Source organism: Astyanax mexicanus, chromosome 21 (genome assembly GCF_023375975.1).
Source record: "Astyanax mexicanus isolate ESR-SI-001 chromosome 21, AstMex3_surface, whole genome shotgun sequence".
NCBI classification, from domain to species: Eukaryota; Metazoa; Chordata; class Actinopteri; order Characiformes; family Acestrorhamphidae; genus Astyanax; species Astyanax mexicanus.
The window spans coordinates 24,865,598-24,886,534 of record NC_064428.1 but is presented as its reverse complement, the minus strand read 5'-3'; the positions used below and the strand labels follow the sequence as shown (position 1 = coordinate 24,886,534).

The following is a 20,937-nucleotide window of genomic DNA, read 5'->3' as shown; positions in this document are numbered from 1 at the left end:
AGAGGTTCCTAATGGTGTCCTGCGATAGTCCATTCCGTGCAGCTAATATATATTCTTTCGTATTAATTAGTTGAGTAGTTCTTGCTATAATTTGGATTAAAACATTATTCAAACAGAGCTATTCACTTAGGGCTGAGCGATATAGAAAAAAATCTAAACAAATACATGAGGTCTATGCATGTTTCCTTAATTAATCTAATAAATAATACAGACCATTTTATATTATTTTCTGTTTAAATTAAATTGCAGTGTTACTAGGATGATTTTTAATACAATTATATTTAATGCAGGCTACTAAATAAAGCAAACTACAACAGTGTATCACAGTGTTAATTTTGAGGGGTGATTTTAAATGAGTTTTAGTCTTAGTCTTTTGAGTAAAATGTATAATAGTTTTAGTCACATTTTAGTCTTTTGGTTATTATTAGTTTTATCGTATGAATGATGTTAATTTACTAATCGGGAGAGGAGGAGCTGCTGTGTGAATCAGAGTGAGGGGTGCAGGGGGAAAAGGTGTTGTGCCGAATTCAGCACCCCCGCCAGGAAAAGCACCGCACACACTGCCTTTTTGGCTTTAACTTTACTTAGAAAAGGAAAATACCCAATATAGTGTTTTACGCTACGCTGACTCAGAAAAAAAGGGAAATGGAAAATAATGTTTATCGAATCCTACCGCCCAGGTTTATAATTGTCATTGAGGGAAAATGTATCGCAATAAAAATGTATCGAGATGGTTTTATCTCCCAGCACTATAATCACTGTATCTTTATCAACTCCTCCTCTTTACAATTTTACAACTGATGCTCTCAAACACATTAAGAGGGAACAAAACTGCTGGAAATTAAATAATAATTAATAAACACAAAATTTAATATGTGTCCAAACTTTTTATCTGGTACTATAGTCTGTTTTCTAAAATATTAAGTGTGATTAAACAAGAGGAAATATAATTAAAACACAGGATTTTTTTTTTCAACCAGTGAAAGTTGCCCTACCCTCGCAGACCACCTGCTGGTGGTATATATTTTTTCTTCAGGTTGAAGGCGATGCTTGTAACATGTGGTCTGGTTTGATTGATCGGCAGTAGGTAGGTTCTTGATTATGGCAGGACATACTGAACAAGCAGCTCTACCACATAGAAGCTTGTCTCATTGAGGGCAATCAGACCTGGATGATGCAAGAAGAGCTTCACCATTTGCTCATAGAGACAGAACTGAAGGGGCTCTCAGCCATGTCTGGAGACAGGATTCACTCTGCAGGGAAAGGGAATTGGAATTCTCCTCGGGGAGACATGGGCACCCGGATCATCTCTAGTGCTTATATACTGTATATGTGTGTGTCTCACTGTCTTTCTGTATGTCAGTCTATGTGTCCATTCAGTTTTAATTGACATAAGAAGAACTACAAGGGTTTCAAGCACGAGGACCTTGTGCTCTTTCTTTAAAATGAATCGGCAGAGCAAACTTTATGGGCTCTATTGGTTTTTGGAAGTGTTGCTGAGCCCATGCTGTGATTTCCACTACAGAATCAGTACAAACCAATTTTAATGCAGTGCCACCTGAGGCCCTGAAGATCACCAGCATCCTCTATTAATTGTCGGATTTGTTCTTTGCACACAGGTATTGTTCCATATTCTGTGAATCTCATGATCTGGTGCGCCTTATAGTCTGAAAAATATGCTAGATAGAACAGCTTTAGTCAGAGTGCCATTACTGAGCAATACTGGCCCTCATAGAACATCTCTCAGCTATTCACATTGTAGGATTGGAGCTAACTGTGTTACAGCACACAGTATTAGTTGATATGTTATGTATAGTATACATACTATTTACACATAAAGGGAACACTCAAATAACACATCCTAGATCTGAATGAATGAAATATTCTCATTGAATACTTTGTTCTGTACAAAGTTCAATGTGCTGACAACAAAATCACACAAAAATCATCAATGGAAATAAAATTTATTAACCAATGGAGGCCTGGATTTGGAGCCACACACAAAATTAAAGTGAAAAAACACACTACAGGCTGATCCAACTTTAATGTAATGTCCTTAAAACAAGTCAAAATGAGGCTCAGTATTGTGTGTGGCCTCCACGTGCCTGTATGACCTCCCTACAACGCCTGGGCATGCTCCTGATGAGGTGGCGGATGGTCTCCTGAGGGATCTCCTCCCAGACCTGGACTAAAGCATCCGCCAACTTCTGGACAGTCTGTGGTGCAACGTGACGTTGGTGGATGGAGCGAGACATGATGTCCCTGATGTGCTCAATCGGATTCAGGTCTGGGGAACGGGCGGGCCAGTCCATAGCGTCAATGCCTTCATCTTGCAGGAACTGCTGACACACTCCAGCCACATGAGGTCTAGCATTGTCCTGCATTAGGAGGAACCCAGGGCCAACTGCACCAGCATATGGTCTCACAAGGGGTCTGAGGATCTCATCTCGGTACCTAATGGCAGTCAGGCTACCTCTGGTGAGCACATGGAGGGCTGTGCGCCCCTCCAAAGAAATGCCACCCCACACCATTACTGACCCACTGCCAAACCGGTCATGCTGAAGGATGTTGCAGGCAGCAGACCGCTCTCCACGGCATCTCCAGACTCTGTCACGTCTGTCATGTGCTCAGTATGAACCTGCTTTCATCTGTGAGGAGCACAAGGCGCCAGTGGTGAATTTGCCAATCCTGGTGTTCTCTGGCAAATGCCAAGCGTCCTGCACGGTGTTGGGCTGTGAGCACAACCCCCATCTGTGGACGTCGGGCCCTCATACCATCCTCATGGAGTCGGTTTCTAACCGTTTGTGCAGACACATGCAAATTTGTGGCCTGCTGGAGGTCATTTTGCAGGGCTCTGGCAGTGCTCCTCCTGTTCCTTCTTGCACAAAGGCGGAGGTAGCGGTCCTGCTGCTCGGTTGTTGCCCTCCTACGGCCTCCTCCACGTCTCCTGGTGTACTGGCCTGTCTCCTGGTAGCGCCTCCAGCCTCTAGACACTACGCTGACAGACACAGCAAACCTTCTTGCCACAGCTCGCATTGATGTGCCATCCTGGATGAGCTGCACTACCTGAGCCACTTGTGTGGGTTGTAGAGTCCGTCTCATGCTACCACGAGTGTGAAAGAACCACCAACATTCAAAACTGACCAAAACATCAGCCAGACAGCATAGGTTCTGAGACGTGGTCTGTGGTCCCCACCTGCAGAACCACTCCTTTATTGAGTGTGTCTTGCTAATTGCCAATAATTTCCACCTGTTGTCTATTCCATTTGCACAACAGCAGGTGAAATTGATTGTCAATCAGTGTTGCTTCCTAAGTGGACAGTTTAATTTCACAGAAGTTTGATTTACTTGGAGTTATATTGTGTTATTTGAGTGTTCCCTTTATTTTTTTGAGCAGTGTATATATATATGACCAAATATCTTAATAACTACCCTGCATGTAAAATGTTGCTCTATTTTTTGACATACAGCTCTGGGAAAATTAAGAGACCAATTCAGTTTCTGAATCAGAGTTTCCCTGATTTTGCTATTTATAGGTATATGTTTGAATAAAATGAACGTTGTTATTTTATTCTATAAACTAAAGACATTGCTCCCAAATTCCAAATAAAAATATTGTCATTTAGAGCATTTATTTGCAGGAAATAAGAAATGGCTGAAATAACAAAAAGTTGCAGAGCTTTCAGACCTTAAATAATGCAAAATTCATATTCATAAAGAAATCAGAAATCAGTATTTGGTGGAATAACCCTGTTTTTTAATCACAGTTTTCATGCATCATGGCATGTTCTCCTCCACCAGTCTTACCCACTGCTTTTGAATAATTTTATGCCACTCCTGGTGCATTTGGTAAAATCAAAGACACCCATCTTATTTGCACTTAGTTGTATATGATATTGTGCACTGTAGATGGTATAGATGTTTCGTTGAGGAACATTCCTAAAAAGTCCTTGAAATGGCTCTGGAAGTTGGCTGCATTTCCTGGCTGTATCAAAAGGGTCCTTCACTTTGAAAAAGTCTTCTATGATGTAGTGGCCAAGAAATACAGCCCAGGATTTGGACTACTGAGATGAGAACTGTTTTACTGTGAGGAATGACTTTTTATATTTGTAGGAATGACTTCCACATTTTAAAATGTTTCGTTTTGTTTTTTACACATTTGCCATATAGTGTAGTCTCATATATGTAAAAAAAATAGAGCATGCAGGGTAGTTTTTATGTAATATATACAACTAAGTGCAAATAAGATGAGTTTCTTTGATTTTACCAAATTGAAAACATCTGGAATATAATCAAGAGGAAGATGGACCAGGAGTGGCATAAAGTTGTCCAAAAGCAGTGTGTAAGACTTTTTTTTTTTTATTAAAGGAGTTTAAGTTAAGCTTCTATTCCGAAAAAATACAGTAGTATTAACACTTTTTTAAAGGAGGAGTAGGAAGAGGAGTGAGAAACGAGAAAGGAGGCAGAGACAGAGACCCGACAGCACCGGCGCATTGACATAATTGTAAAAATGACTTCAGTAGAGTAAAAAAAACCTCCTAACTTTCAAACCTTGCATTTAGTTTCCACAATGTTTATGATTTTCTATAGTTCCACAGTTTCTTTCACAATAGCACACATATATATTCGTAAATACAACCTCCAAAATATATGCATGCCTCGAAAAGTGAAGTGAGAGGAATGTGCATATAGCCAAGGCCACCCAAACCATCGTTACTGCCATCCTATGCATTGAGAATTGCTCCTGACACTACATGCCATGCAGTGCTTATTGGAGTGGGCACCTGTAGTGGTAGCAGTCAGCCTTCTGACAGCCGGCATCTCCGTCAGACGTGCCGTACAGCCGCCGCAGTGCTGCCGAGAGAGGGGGTGATCTGGAGTGGACTCTAGCTTGGCCAGAAGAGGCTGTTTATCTGAGTAAATAGGCTTCGGCTTAGAGAGGTCACTCAGCCGTGCGGATGAGAGTTCATAAGAGGGTCAGCTTGAGTGGCCAGAGAGAGTTGGTGGGCTTTAGGGATCTTTTGCATGCAGGTTTTACACACATACACACATATCCTCATACACAGTATTTGCCCCCTTAAAGATTTCTTTTGTTCTTTGCTTTTTTGTCATCCTGATATTTTTACGACTATCAAACAAACTTTAATATCAGACAATAATAACCTGACTAAATATAAAAAACTAGGGCTGTCAATGTTAAAGCGTTATCGCACCCTGTTCATTTGGAATCAGTAACGCGTTACTATTTTTTTAATGCAAGTTAAATAAGGCGTCAATTTGACTCCTACTTCCGCACACACACGCGCACACACTCTTTCCTGCCCATCATCTCTGAAATTTTTATTCTCATCAAATTAAGTTTGAATTCAGAAATCCTCACAACCACATTTACAATCCAACATATCATGCATTCTTTATTACCACTTATATATATATATATATATATATATATATATAATTGTATTTTTCATTTTTTACATTCATTCTTTTATTTACATTTAAATATCCACTATAATAATTTACTTCTGAAGAAAATCACATGCGAATAATCGCAGTTAATCACAGAGTTTTGTTGTGATTAATCAGATTAAATTTTTTAATCGATTGACACCACTAAAAAAAAAAACACTTTTTAAATGATGATTTCATTCTGACAACATGAAACAGCTAAAAGATCTCAAAAAGCAACACACTATGCTGCAATATGAAGACATTTCAAAACAGATTAGAAAACATCTATCAGTCATTGAAGATCTGTCAGTCTAGAAAAGGTTACAAAGTCATTTCTAAGGCATTGGGACTCCAGCAGACCACAGTGAGAGCTGTTTTTTACAACAAAAAAAACAAAACATGGAACACTAGTGACATGTCTCCATAGGAAAATTCCAAGGCCAAAAATGCTGCCAAGAAACATCTTGATGATCCCCAGGACTTTGGGTAAATATTCTTTTGACTGACGTGACAAAAGTGGAACTTTTTGGAAGGTGTATAACCCGTTACATCTGGCGTAAAATTAACACATGATTTCAGAAAAAGATCCTTATACTTAGTGTAAAACATGGTGGTGGTAGTGTGATGGTCTGGTACTGCTTTGCTGCTTCAGGACATGAACAACTTACTGTAATTGATGGAACCAGGAATTCGGCTATTTACCAAACAATCCTGAAGGAGAATTTCCGACCATCTGTTTGTGACTTCAAGCTTAGGTGTACTTGGGTTCTGCAGCAAAACTAAACTAAATGAAGGTTTTGGAGTGGCCAATCAAAGTCTGTTTAAGATACTGTGGCATAATCTTAAACAGGACGTTTATAAAAAAATATGTCTGAATTAAAACAATTCTGAAAAGAAGGGTGGGCCAACATTCCTCCACAGAGATGTTGCCAGTTATCAGTAAAGCTTGATTGCAGCTGTTGCTGCCAAGGGTGACTCAACCAAGTTATTACAGGGCAAACACTTTTCACACAGGGCTAGATTGGTTTAGGTCGTTTTTTTCCCTTAATAAATAAAATTATCCTTTGAAAAGTACTTTTTATATTTACTCAGGTTATATTTGTCTGATATTAAAGTTTTTTTGGATAACTAGTAACATAAATGACAGCAAATACTTTACTGTACAATATGTATATGTATTATGATATACAGTGGCTTGCAAAACTATTCACACCCCTTGAACTTCACAATTTCACAGTTTGTCATCTTACAACCACAAACTGTTTACTACGCCACTCCATAGGTGTCCCTTAATTGTTTTCAGGTCTTTAATATTCATCTACAATGGAGAAAATACATAATTATATAAAGAAATAAGCTAAAACATTAAATGACAAGATGTGTCCAAACTTTTGACTGGTACTACATGTAACCTTGCAATGATGCCAGCCCTTACAAGTCACAAACACCAGTTATTTGAAAGCAGCAACAATCTGATGAAATGGTTATCATACATCATTTTTGGACATAATTCACAATTGACAAATGCATGGACTAATAAAAATGCTCCAAATGGGGGCACCAAATGGTCCAGCTGGCTATGCACGGCCACTATGACAGGAGGTTTGAATCCCCATCATGCAGCTTGCCATCAGCTGCTGGAGCCCTGAGAGAGCACAATTGAACTTGTTCTCTCTGGCTGGGTAGATGGTGCTCAAGGCTGCATCTGTGAGCTGATGTATCAGAACCGAGTCGCTGCGCTTTCCTCCGAGCGCTGTGTGATGCTACTCGGCAATGCTGCATCAGCAACAGTATCAGAGGAGGTGTGTGCTAGTCTTCACCCTCCTGGTGTTGGAGCATCACTAGTGATAGGGGATATACAGCTCACTACCATCTGATTGGGTGAGACAGTCGGCCTAGTTAAATTAGGGAGAAAAATTGAAATAAATCCTTAGAAAACAGTGACAATATGTAAGAATCTGTTATATAAACTATGATTGCAAGGTTTGTCACAGCCCACGAAACCAAATCAACAATGCTGATGTTACAGGTTACTCTTGTGCAAGTTTTGTCCTAAAAATGTAATGCAGCGTATATATTTGTATAATAAAACAATGCACATACAAACATGCATCCACACTGAAGAGAACTAAACACACAGAGAATCGACACTATCAACTATAACAATATATAAACAACAATAAAACACAAACATTCTTCCCAGCCTTTCTCCTCACATATCAAAAGCGGTTTTATCTCACTTTGTTTATTTCCATTTAATTTCATTTCAACACAAACACCACATTATCTGCGCTGAATGAGAGCGTGATGCAACGCCTGATAACGAGGGCTCATACGGTGCTGTTACTGTACACAGTTGCATCATCACATTCCTCCACTGTATGAAGCCGTCACAAAGAATCTCCTCGACATTTCGTGACTCTCAGTCTCTCTCAAGTGCTCTGAATCTGCCAAGTCCTGCCCTAAACTCTAAACTCCAGTCTGCTCTGCTGCTACAGCGCAGTCCAGCTCCAGTCTTGAGGGGGCCGGGTGGTGGGAGGAGGGGGTGGAGGGGGGTTGGAGTGTTTGATGGTGTTTTTCAGAGTAGCAGCAGGAGCACTTGGTGCTACTGAACAGATGTTGTGTGGAAAACAGTAGTTGGTGATGTTCTCTTCACAGATCATTTTTCCAAATAGAAAAATACAACTGTAGCAAGCTCTTAAAACCAGCACGAGCCTCCTCCTTAAGGCAAGATGAATATTTAATCATAAAAACGTCAAAACTCTCAACAGAAATATGTTTAATTCAGATTGTTTGGCTAATATGACTCACTGCTAAGTGCATTTTCCAGAGGGAGGTGCCATAAAATGCATTTATTGAGTGTTTTAATTGGTCTTTAATATATTAAATATTAAGTTTTAGTGTTTGGTTGGAGTGAAAAATGCTCAGATGCTGTATAAGCTTATTTACAACTCTGATGAGAATGAAACAGAATGAAAGACAAAGATGTTTTAACTCTATTGACTGTGGTACTTCATAAAAGATGCACAGCGCAGCTTAGCTTTGTTTTTTTTTATCACTTTTACAAGAATAATTATATATATATATATATATATATATATATATATATATATATATATATATATATAAATAACAAAAAAAATTTGACCCCAAATAATGCAAAGAAAACAAGTTCATATTCTTAAAGTTTTAAGAGTTCAGAAATCAATATTTGGTGGAATAACTCTGGTTTTTAATCACAGTTTTCATGCATCTTGGCATGTTCTCCTCCTCCAGTCCTACACACTGCTTTTGGATAACTTTATGCCACTCTTTGTTCTCTGTTTGGTTTGGTTTCACACAGGCATAAACCTAAACACACCAAAATGCTCACCAATAAACCACGCAAGCAAACTGTGTCCTTTAATTCACGATTCAAAGAGTTTATTGTCATGTGCACAGTAGGAAACAAGTTTCCTCGTACAATGAAATTCTTTCTTTGCTCCTCGCCAAGGATGCCACATAAAGATAAAAAAGTAGAAAATATACAATAAAGAAAGAAATAAACTAAAATCTAACTTAGATTGTTAACTTAGATAGTTAGATTGTAAATGCCTTATAAATCATTAATAATCAGTTATAACACATACGTAGAAAGGGAAACAATGACCTGTTGTTTGCCAAATAGTGAACTCACAGCAGTCTATATTGTAGTCCTTTCTATGTATGTGTTATAACTGATTATTAATGATTTTAAGGCATTTACAACCTAATTACTAACCATTAATAAACTAATTGTAAACCATTTATAAACCCTTTATAAAGGTAGTCTTATTTTAAATTGGTACCTGATTATCTTATCTTATCTTATCTTAACCATCATGACGCACCTTGTGGAGGGTTTTAACATTACAGTTGAACATCTTGTGTTCATACAGTTCGGGATTTGAACACTAAACACTTTTTGTGCTTCTTGATGGATGAACTATGTTTTAGGTCATTGTAAAATAGTGTAATGTAGTTAAAAGTTTTCATGCTTCTCTTTGTTTTAAATGATTTAGTCAGACATGCTTAATAAAAGTGTTTACACAGTGGTGATCAACACTCATAAATGTCATTGGAGCTGCTTGGATCCTGCATGATGTAAGACACACTATGACTCTTTCATGTTGTTATAGTGCTATTACAGGACATGATATGGATTTGATTACAACATGCATCAGCCAGGCTTCATACTGTTCCAGATAAAGCATGTTCTCTGCTGCTTATTCACAGCCTGTCTCTCAGCTTGAAGCCATCAGCCTGACTCAATACTAAATCCGTCTCTCAGGGTAATTCAGACTATTATTTTGTATGAATAGACAATATTATTATTTGGGGGGGGGGGGGGGGTGCGGCGTGGGATACAGTTTTATATTTTAGCTCCTCGTCCGCAGTGCTATCAGGGACTCTGTAGGAGATTCCATCTTCTGTATTTTCTGTACACTTGTTGACTGTGTGTGATTGCAGGAGGCAGGCTGTTCAAATAGACTTTCTTGCTGTAAATGGACACCCCTCAGACCAAATTAAGGGGCGAGAATGTGAGTAATAGCACTTGCTGAAAAGAAACGCTTCATTCACTGAGAGCAGGAACAGAAAACAAGTTTTAAAAAGAACAAAAAAAGTGAATAAAAGCAGGATAAAGAAAAATGAGAAAAGGGTAGAACAGTAAAATAGGGTTATGTGTCAGACTTGGCAATGCTTGTCCAGTCCTCACACAGTCGTACAGTCCAATCTTCTGCAAGACTATTACTTATGTCACTGTAAAACTCAGTAACATAAGCAATTGTGCCTTCACATGTCATGCAGTTGCCAGAGAATTTTAGGAAAAAACATCATCGTTTTTTTTTTTTTTTTTGGAGGGGGGGGAGTGTGAAAAATGGCTGAAGAATGAGAGAATCCATTAATAATGGAGTATAACAACTGCCTATCCTTGCTCCGCCCACTTTCAGAGCAACTATAGCTTATATAAGATTAGACAAGGTTTATACAGCGTTGACAAAAATAGCTTTAACACCTACATTATAATAAAGTGTTAAAAAGAGCAAAAAGGTAATATAATAATCAATGGCATTTGAACAGTAGAGCTGCTCTTATTTTGAAATGCAAAGTTTGTGACATCTATAAATTCTTTCAGCTGAAGCAACTCATTTTTAATTGAGAATAAGAATTTTGACTTAAAGAGGCACTAAAACCCAAAAACATATTTTTTTAATGAATTAAAATTTTCTTACCTTTAAAAAATGCTTTTATTGCGCTCATTTCTGCCTCTGTAGCGCCCTTTCAGATTCATCTGGGCTATAGGTGTGGATGATGTATATTTACAATATTCAAATCAGTCAATCAATAATACCGCCCCCTGCTGACGTCCAACCATCTGCCATCAAACCAGTGTTTTACCGAGAGTTTACCTCAAGTTACCCAGTGTTTTACCAGTTTTAAACCCAGAGATTAACTCAAGTTACCCAGTGTTTTACCAGTTTTAAACCCAGAGATTAACTCAAGTTACCCAGTGTTTTACCAGTTTAAAACCCAGAGTTTACCTCAAGTTACCCAGTGTTTTACCAGTTTTAAACCCAGAGATTAACTCAAGTTACCCAGTGTTTTACCAGTGTTAAACCCAGAGATTAACTCAAGTTACCCAGTGTTTTACCAGTTTTAAACCCAGAGATTAACTCAAGTTACCCAGTGTTTTACCAGTGTTAAACCCAGAGATTAACTCAAGTTACCCAGTGTTTTACCAGTGTTAAACCCAGAGATTAACTCAAGTTGACCAGTGTTTTTTTCCAGTGATTTACCGAGAGATTAACTCAAGTTACCCAGTGTTTTACCAGTGTTAAACCCAGAGATTAACTCAAGTTGACCAGTGTTTTTTTCCAGTGATTTACCGAGAGTTTAACTCAAGTTACACAGTGTTTTTTTGCAGTGATTTACAAAGAGTGTAAGTCAAATTACCCAGTGTTTTTTTTCCCAATGTTTTACCCAGTTTAACAAGTTGACCAGTAATTTTTTCAAGTATATTACCCAGAGTTTAACTCAAGTTACCCAGTGTTTTACCCAGTTTAATGTAAGTTGACCAGTGTTTTTTACAGTTTCTTTCCCCAGAGTAACTAAAATTACCCAGTGTTCTTCTAGTGTTTTAGCCAGAGATGACCTCAAGTTACCCAGTCTTTTTTTTTTGTTTTAGCCAGAGTTTAACTCAAGTTGACTCTTTACCATTTTTCCCCGGAGTTTACCTCAAGTTACCCAGTGTTTTACCAGTGTTAAACCCAGAGTTTAACTCAAGTTGACCAGTGTTTTTTTTTCCAGTGATTTGCCGAGAGTTTAACTCAAGTTACCCAGTGTTTTTTCCAGTGATTTACAGAGAGTTTAAGTCAAGTTTCCCAGGTTTTTCCAGTGATTTACAGAGAGTTTAAGTCAAGTTTCCCAGGTTTTTCCAGTGATTTACAGAGAGTTTAAGTCAAGTTACGCAGTGTTTTTTAAAGTGATTTACCGAGAGTTTAAGTCAAGTTACCCAGTGTTTTTCCAGTGTTTTACCCAGTTTAACTCAAGTTGACCAGTAATTTTTTCAAGTATATTACCCAGAGTTTAACTTAAGTTACCCAGTGTTTTTCCCAGTGCTCTACCCAATTTAACTTAAGTTCACGTGTGTGTTTTCCAGTAATTTACCCAAAGTATAACTCAAGTTGACCAGTGTTTTTTTTTTACAGTTTTTTTCCCCCAGAGTTTTTACCCAGTGTTTTTCTAGCATTTTAGCCAGAGATGACCTCAAGTTAACCAGTCTTTTTTTTGTTTGTTTTAGCCAGAGTTTACCTCAAGTTACCCAGTGTTTTACCAGTGTTTAACCCAGAGATTAACTCAAGTTGACCAGTGTTTTTTTCCAGTGATTTACCGAGAGTTTAACTCAAGTTACCCAGTGTTTTTTTCACAGTGTTTTACCCAGTTTAACTCAAGTTGACCAGTGTTTTTTTCCAGTGATTTACCGAGAGTTTAACTCAAGTTACCCAGTGTTTTTTTCCCAGTGTTTTACCCAGTTTAACTTAAGTTGACCAGTGTTTTTTACAGTTTTTTCCCAGAGTTTACCTAAAATTAGCCAGTGTTTTTCTAGTGTTTTAGCCAGAGATGACCTTAGCCAGAGTTTAACTCAAGTTTTTTTCCCCCAGAGTTTAACTAAAGTTACCCAGTGTTTTTTTTAGTGTTTTGTCAGAGTTCTGAGTTGTTCAGTCCAAGTTTCTTAGTGTTTTGCCTTATGTTTTGTTAAACTGTTAAAGTGTTTTTCAAGTGTTTAACCCAAGTGGCCCCTGTTTGGTATTTTGGTATTTTCATTAGGATATTTTGAGTCCGATCACTGGTGATGCTGGTGGTCCAAAAGAGTATAAATGACCTCATTCTCTAAAGAAGGTAGAATGACCCTCCCTCTAGCCCATCAGTCAAGGTGATGCTAAGGTGATGTCTGAGCGGGCAGTTGTTAGCAGTTAGCAATCTCCTTTAAGCACATTCAGCTGTCCAATAATGCTGTGTTAGCGGGAGTTTAAAAAGATGTGTTTGTGTATATTTGAGGAAGCTCCACCTTCCTAGAACTAGTGGCATCATTCGATTGGGGGACCTAGTTAGTAAATTACAGTTGTCTCCCAAAATGGTGGGGGTTAAAAATCGATACAGTATTGATGTATGTGTGTTTAGTCTCAGTATCATAATGAATTGTGGGAAGTAGAACTGGTATCACTGCCTCACTGACCATCATATCTAAGGAATATTTCAGACTGTGTTGCCATGGTATAGAAATGCCCTATATAGAAGTCTTCAAACTGTATATAAATCATTACAATTGATTGAGCTGTTGCTTAGGAACCACAAAACTGACCTCAGATCAGCAGAAAGATGCAAATGTAATCAACACAGCTTTTCCCCACACTTACTTATTTCCTGCATAAAGACAGCAGGGGGTGTGCTGGTTGGGTGGGGGGTGGATGTTGATGCGTTTTTAATGGACGGACGTTTCTCTTTGTTCCATTAATGAAACGAGTCGAAGTTGAGAAATGTTCACACTTTCGCCTGTTGGGAGAAAAAGCTTTGGTTTCCAGCCAGGCACAAATCAATCTATGCTATTGACTTACAATCTCTCTCTCTCTCTCTCTCTCTCTCTCTCTGTCTCTCTCTCTCTGTCTCTCTCTCTATTACTTTATCGCTCTCCCTTTCTCCGAGCATAAAGTAGAAAGAGCTTATTCATAGCACCAAACCTACAGTTATAAATGATAACTGGCCACCCAGTGTCAAAAATAAAGAGCAAAGAGGATGCTTTAATAATCCTTAAACTAGTGATGCACTGATTTTTTTGGTAACCAAAAATATATATCAGAGAATATGTGAAGACAGAACAATACATACTGAAAAATTATTAATTTATTGCAACTTACCTCTACTCTTTATTCACAAGCTGTACTAAGATTATTACTTGACATTAGTTGAGGAAACTAGCTAGCTAACTTAGCCTTAGCCTTTGTTCATTTACCAAAATATTGGCTGACTTTCTCTGTGTGATTGTCACTCACATGTGATTGGAGAAGCCCTGCTAAGGTAAATGTATGACCAAAATATCATTAAGCTGCATGAGGTAAATTTATGATAAGGGTACTTTTGCTAAGGTAAAATCATGATTAGAGTTGCCCTGTTGAGGTAAATGAGAAACTAGAGTAGCACCTCTGAAGTAAATTCATGATTAGAATAGCACGGCTCAGGTAACTGTGAGGCTAAAAGAGCACTGCTGAGGTAAATTCATGATTAGAATAGCACTGTTGAGGTAAATTTATGATTAGAATAGCATCGCTAGAGTAAATTTATGATTAGAATTGCACCACTGAGGTAAATTCATGAGTAGAATAGCACTGCTAATGTAAATTAATTATTACAATAGCGCTGTTGAGGTAAATGTTATGATCAAAATAGCACTGCTGAGGTAAATGGATGAGTAGAATTCCACCGCTGAGGTAAATTTATGAGTAGAATAGCACTGCTAAGGTAAATTGATTATTAGATTAGCGCTGTTGAGGTAAATTCGTGTTTAGAATAGCTCTGCAGAGCTAAATAAAGTCATGTTTAGAATATCAATGCTGAGGTAAATAAATTATTAGAATAGCACTGCTAAGTTAAATTGTTGATCAGAATAGCACAGCTGAGGTAAATTCATGATTAGAATCGCACTGCTGAGGTAAATTGTTGATTAGAATTCCACTGCTGAGGTAAATTTATGAGTAGAATAGCACTGCTAAGGTAAATTGATTATTAGATTAGCGCTGCAGAGGTAAATTCGTGTTTAGAATAGCACTGCAGAGCTAAATAAAGTCATGATTAGAATATCAATGCTGAGGTAAATTAATGATTAGAATAGCACTGCTAAGTTAAATTGTTGATCAGAATAGCACTGCTGAGGTAAATGCATGATTAGAATAGCACTGCTAAGATAACTGTGTTGTGCTCTTTTGGTTTGTATGCTGGAATATAAAACATGTGTTAAAAAAAATATAATTTCTTTCTTAAGGAAGACAAAAACCTATTTTTTTCATACCTTTTGTTCTTTCTTAGAAAGAATATTCATATATGTGCATTTCTACTTATGTAAAGAGTATGCGTAGCCTTACGAAGTAATCCCAGCCTGCCTGAAGCATATACACTCTATGCACACACTGTATCCCCTCTGAGGCCTGCGCTGAGATCCAGTGAAGTGTGCAGGCCTGTATCCTGGCCTTTATTACATTCACAGCCTTATGGACGTGTTAAATAAACAACTTAACACATAACTTCATTACTCTCCCCCTAATGGTGTCCGCTACGGCAGTGTTCTGCCTGTTAATGTAGAGCTGTTGCCTCTCTGGTTATTATCAAACCCCCATCAATGTGCAGATTAGTTTTGCCCTATGAATTAGCTGAGTAATTAATGAATGAAGACTAACCGAATGAAATTTGACTAAGATTAATCTGAGCTGAAACGCAGGTCGAGTCACAGAGACGATAAAGGACTGAATTATGAAAAGCTGTCATCTAGCCTGGCCGTGAAGTTGGCCCTTTCAGGGATCTAAAGATCTGCTCTGAACTTGGAAACCAACCTTATTAAGTGTAAAGTCCTTGTTGGACGAGATTTGTTTTACCTGGGAAAGTGGGGTAATGTAATTTAACTTTATAAAGTCTATAAAATGTAGGACCGATTCCCATGGGATAAGACATTTTGGAGAAAAAGACTGATATGAAAGTGACTTCTCAATTTACTCACTGGCTTTACCTCCAGAAAAGTGATGATAGTCTAATAACCCTCTTATAATAATAATTAAATTGCGTTTTGTTGCACAGGCGTGTCCTGTTACATTGATTATTCAAACAACAAATAGCTATGAATGTCTGCACTCAGATATGCAAACTGTACATTTATAGTGAAAGGAGTAACCCAACATGAAAACCAGGGTGAAAAACAACTAATAGTAAAGCTAAGAAAAGGACAGAATATCAGAAAATAGAAAGTCGTCACTGGTGTACTAAGTAACAGATGTCGCACATGTAGAAAAAAGTAAAAGAGCAGTTGATAAAACCCCAAAACAGTGGCTTGTGATTGCATGGCTTTTTTTGTGGGATTATCTTATTAATATTCATTGATGATGTCATGTATAATGGCAGCAGTACAGTAGACTCTACAGAAACATCTACATAAATATTTTGTCTGACAGTTTAGAAAAAAGATGTAACCAAACTGATTGGAAGGTCCCAATCATCATGCTGCAATATAATGACCCACAACCCACTGCCTAAACTACACAGGAGTTTATCAGGGATAACAAAAAAAGTGTTAAAAAGGTTTTTGATTGGCCTAGTCAGTCTCCAAATTTAAAACCTGTGGATTGTGCATTTTACCTGCCAAAAATGCAGTTATTGTGAGGCAGGAATTTGCAAGTAAATATTCCTAAGTCTTAATTAAAACTATTTTAAATTTATCTGTTAAATACTTTTGTTTACAAAATAATGGGTGGCTTCAGAACAAAAAGATGATTAGATTTTCTGAACTGTGTATCAGATCTAGATGTAAATACCTGGAAATCAGAACTAAAATGTTGAACTTTTGTCTCATATATTTATCTTTTAATGTCAAAACCAAATGTATTCAGTCTAAGCTACTGTAGACCAGGGGTCGGCAATTAAGTTTGGCCGTGGGCCAAATATTTTTTAAGCCATTACGCCCATATAAGGAGCAGTGTTGGGCACGTTACTTTGAAAAAGTATTTAGTTATAGTTACTAGTTCCTTCTCTAAAAAAGTAAGAGTTAGTAACTAAGTTACTCCACTATAAAAGTAACTAGTTACCAGTAAAAGTAACTATTGTGTTACGTTTGTGTTACTCGCCTTTTATGCATTTATTTATTTTTTTCATTATCGATTATCATAGTTTAAACAACCTCACGGAACAGATGTTTCATTCTTGCCGACCACTGCTGTAGACTGTAGCTGTGGTTGTTGCTGCTGGTTGTGGTATCAGTGTTAAAGTTGGTACTACTCTTGGTTCTTTAGTTTGACTTTGATTATTTTACTCCACTGGTGGTATTTGACTCTTTTGTTGTAGTTATAATTGGTAATAGTATTATTTCACCAACTACAGCAGGTGGTGGTATTCATGTTTGTGATAATTGGTGATTACTGGAATTAATGCTTCTTTTCATGTTCTTGTCACACCACTTTTTGGAGTTGGAGTCGCTGACTAGGCTCTTAAACTGTCAGATGCTGCCACTGTTGGCACTTTTAAGATACTTTTAGATGCTTTTATTTTGTTTTTTGTTTTTTTTCCATGTTCTTGCTGTCACTGTTACTCCAGACCTCTCTGCGGACAACCACTCTCTAAACCACCAAAAAAAAAAACTGGCAAAAGTGCCTTTTCAAATGGCGCCATTCCAACCATTTCTTCTTCTGTCCAGCTTATCGTACATCTGGTTGCGGAAAAAACAAAAAAACAACCGACCAACCAACCAAGTAACCAAGCAACCAGCCACCGTCATCCAAAAGTGTCTCGCCACATTATTTTCTAAATATCCCATCATGCTGAAGAACACCGCAAATGTAATTATAAGCCTTGATTCCGCCATTGTCTGAAATCATTAGCTGCAGATGATGCTGATCCTACAAGTCAAGCGAACGGCCTTTTTTTGATCAAAGCACGCGTTCTGCAGATGTCTGCGCTTCCGTCCAAAAAAGTATTTGAAGCCTTTTCTGAATCATATTAATCTAGCTACTTTTTTTCTTTCTTTATTCATTCGTTCGTTTGTTTATTTGTTTGTTTTCTTTTCTTTTTTTTCCGGATTTGGGCACAGAGAAGAACAAAAGGTGGAGGAAGGATGTGTGCACACGCTTCAAGCTTGTTGCCAAGCGTCTTCGGCGTTCCCCGTGTGAAATCGCATTACACAGCCAGTGAATTTTAATTGACGGCGTTTGATATTGGACAAACATGGCAGGCGAAAGGGAGAGAAATTAAGATGGAGAAGTTTGCAGCTCTGGGGAGGGAGGGAGGGAGAGAGGGAGGGAGGGAGGGAGGGAAGGTGTTAGGTGTGCGCTGTGCTGAGCATGTGGTGGAGATGTCCTGCGCTAGCGTTAGCGGTGTGCTGAATGAAAGATGAGGGCTTTGCGATCGCTAGAGAACAGTTGAAAGAGATGAGGGTGGCAACAGATGTTCTCTGCAGGGAGAGCCGGGTGTGTTTGTGTGTCTGACAGAGAGAGAGAGAGAGAAAGAGCGAGCAAGTGAGCGAGTGAGTGAAGGACTGAGGCAGAAGGAGAGAGAGAGAAAGTGTACACACACACATGCAAAAGTGTGTGTCAGTCTTAGCGATGGTGTTTACCGATATTTGTTTGGATCATGGCCGCATTAACTCGCGGCCGACTCCGATAGACTCTAAACCAACGATAAATCCACAAACAAACAAGCAGACAAAACAAACACCAGGCCGATGTGAGAGTGAGACAGCCAAGCCTTCACGATTCGATCGATATCATTATACGCCCCTATAGTCCCTAAGCAGAGAGATCACTGACAAAACCATCTGATTATGTATCTAATGTCTGCATGCTGTCAGTTTTAACACAGTTCGAACACATGCTTACAAACATAAGCGTATAATGAATCGAAGTTTCTCTGATTTTGCTATTTATAGGTATACATTTGAGTAAAATTAACATTTTTGTTTTATTCTATAAACTACGAACAACATTTCTCCCAAATTTCAAATCATAATATTGCAATTTAGAGCATTTATTTGCAGAAAATGAGAAATCACTGAAATAATAATAAGAAGAAAAAGATTTTTTAAGATCTTTAAGGTTTTTAAGAGTTCAAAAATCAATATTTGGTAGAGTAACCCTGTTTTTTAATTACAGTTTTCATGTATCTTGGCATCATGTTCTCCTCCACCAGTCTTACACACTGCTTTTGGATAACGTTATGCCTGCACTCCTGGTGCAAAAAAATCAAGCAGTTCAGTTTGGTTTGATGGCTTCTGATCATCAATCCATCTTCCTCTTGATTATCAGAGGTTTTCAATTTGGTAAAATCAAAGAAACTCATCATTTTTAAGTGCTCTCTTATTTTCTTTTCCAGAGCTGTAGTTCCTTTCATCATCAATATACCAAAACTAATAGTGTGAAGTGATGTTTCTCACACTAATGTCCTTTTAGTCCCTTTTAAAAAAGTGTGACATACACCAATAACGCATAACGTTATGACCACCTGCTGCTTTCTACATGTATTGTCCATTTTCAGCTCCATAAGCATACACTATATAGTTATTATTATTAGTCATAGTGTAAAATCAGTAATATTTAGTCAACAGGCTTATCAGCTTGTCTAGAGAAATGTGTTCTTAAGCGGTGGGTCAAAGCTCAGATACACTTCCTGTACTGTAGTGGTTAGATATTTTTAGATAATACAATATAATCTGAATGTAGTTGAAAAACACTGAAAATCATTTTGTTTTGCAGTTATACACTATATTTGGTAGTGATATTGTCAGGGTCATGCAGAGATGAGACGAAAGGGCTTTATTAACTTTATTAAAAAGGTGTAATCTAAAATTGTGGACAGGCAAACAGGCAAAATCAATAACAAAAGGCCAATACAAAGATGAAGATGAAGAATAGTGAGACAGTGCAGGTCAAAAAATATGGCAGTCATATGCAAAGAAAAAAAAAGACAAGAGAAAGATTTATAAGGTATATGTACAGTGAGGTGAACAGGTGAAATCAATACTCAGGTGATTGTGATCTGGTAGGTGTCATGTAATCAGTAATGTGTTTTTATGTGATTTTCCTGAGATTTTTCTTTTTACAGGGGACATGCAGTAAAATATTTTGAAAACCCTGTGAATATAAAATGTAAACTGTGTCGATATTTCACTGCCCTGCACCTTCTAACCTCTTTCCTGGTCTCTTCATTCTTATTTTTCTCAGTGAGAAGGAGAGGAGTCTGGCCCAGGCAGGACAGCCCATCATCCAGCCTCAGCTTACTGACGGACCCCGCTTCACTGGAGGAGGCTTCAGCTTAAAACATCCCACCAGGATCACCGCCTAGAACACCACCCCCATCTCTCCATCTCTATTTCTCTTTCTCTCCCCTCTTTTTTAAAATTTTGATCTGCTCATTCAACCTGCACAAATAAAGCCATCTCTAAGCACCCTGTCATAAGAAAACTGTGTTTCTGTGAAATGAAGTCAATAAATTCATTTTTTTGTTCATAAGTAATGTATTAATGGTGCAGGTTTGTTTCTTGTTTTAGGTTTCATGCACTGATTTAGTCTAATCAATCTCGCTCTTGCTTTCTGTTTTAAAATATACTTAAATATTAATTGTATTTATCATATTAATTGAGCTACATATACAGAAGTACTATGCATGTGTAACACTAAAACATGCCAGACGTTTCAGCATGGAGTTGTAGAGGTTCCTAATGGTGTTCAGCAATAATAATATATAATAATAATGTCATTGGTCATCTCCAATAAGACAAAAAGTCCAAAAGTCAAGGGACAAACGCTAATGGCATGTTTCATGACTTGTGTCATGATAGTTATATCATGATATATATATAACTATATGTTTTTTAAATGTTTGGGGTTGTTGTTGCATGCTAGTGAATAATAAACAAAAAAAAAAAAAAGAAAATGCATGATTTCCGTTGTAATGGACGTAGGATCTGAAAGGGTTAAATACTTGCATACCTTTGGAAATGAAATTAATTGTAATTGTAATTTTAAAAACATCCCTCTGACCTGCACTATAATGCCTCACTCAAACTAACAACTGCTTCAACCTCACTCACAAGATAACACCTCACAACTTACAGTACAGCCCTGGGTGGTTTCAAAGCCATTCAGTGAGGAAACACATCATTATCAATTCACATGTTTCTACAGCAACAACAACTATTAATATAATATTGATGTTTGTCTA

General features: G+C 37.7%; 1 protein-coding gene and 1 long non-coding RNA gene across 2 annotated transcripts in view; both read left to right on the top strand.

The window, feature by feature from the left end:
- Positions 1 to 20,216, top strand: part of cfap58 (cilia and flagella associated protein 58) — a 193,310-nt gene extending 173,094 nt beyond the window's left edge. Inside the window, exon 18 of the mRNA XM_049469848.1 lies at positions 19,938 to 20,216. Within this exon, the coding sequence (XP_049325805.1) occupies positions 19,938 to 20,058 (121 nt within the window). The 3' untranslated portion in view covers positions 20,059 to 20,216. The remainder of the gene's footprint in view (positions 1 to 19,937) is intronic.
- LOC125785755 (uncharacterized) lies at positions 12,802 to 16,690 on the top strand. Its single transcript, XR_007428102.1, has 2 exons — positions 12,802 to 14,518; positions 14,771 to 16,690. It is a non-coding gene; the product is annotated as an uncharacterized LOC125785755 (long non-coding RNA).
- Positions 20,217 to 20,937: the final 721 nt, after the last annotated feature.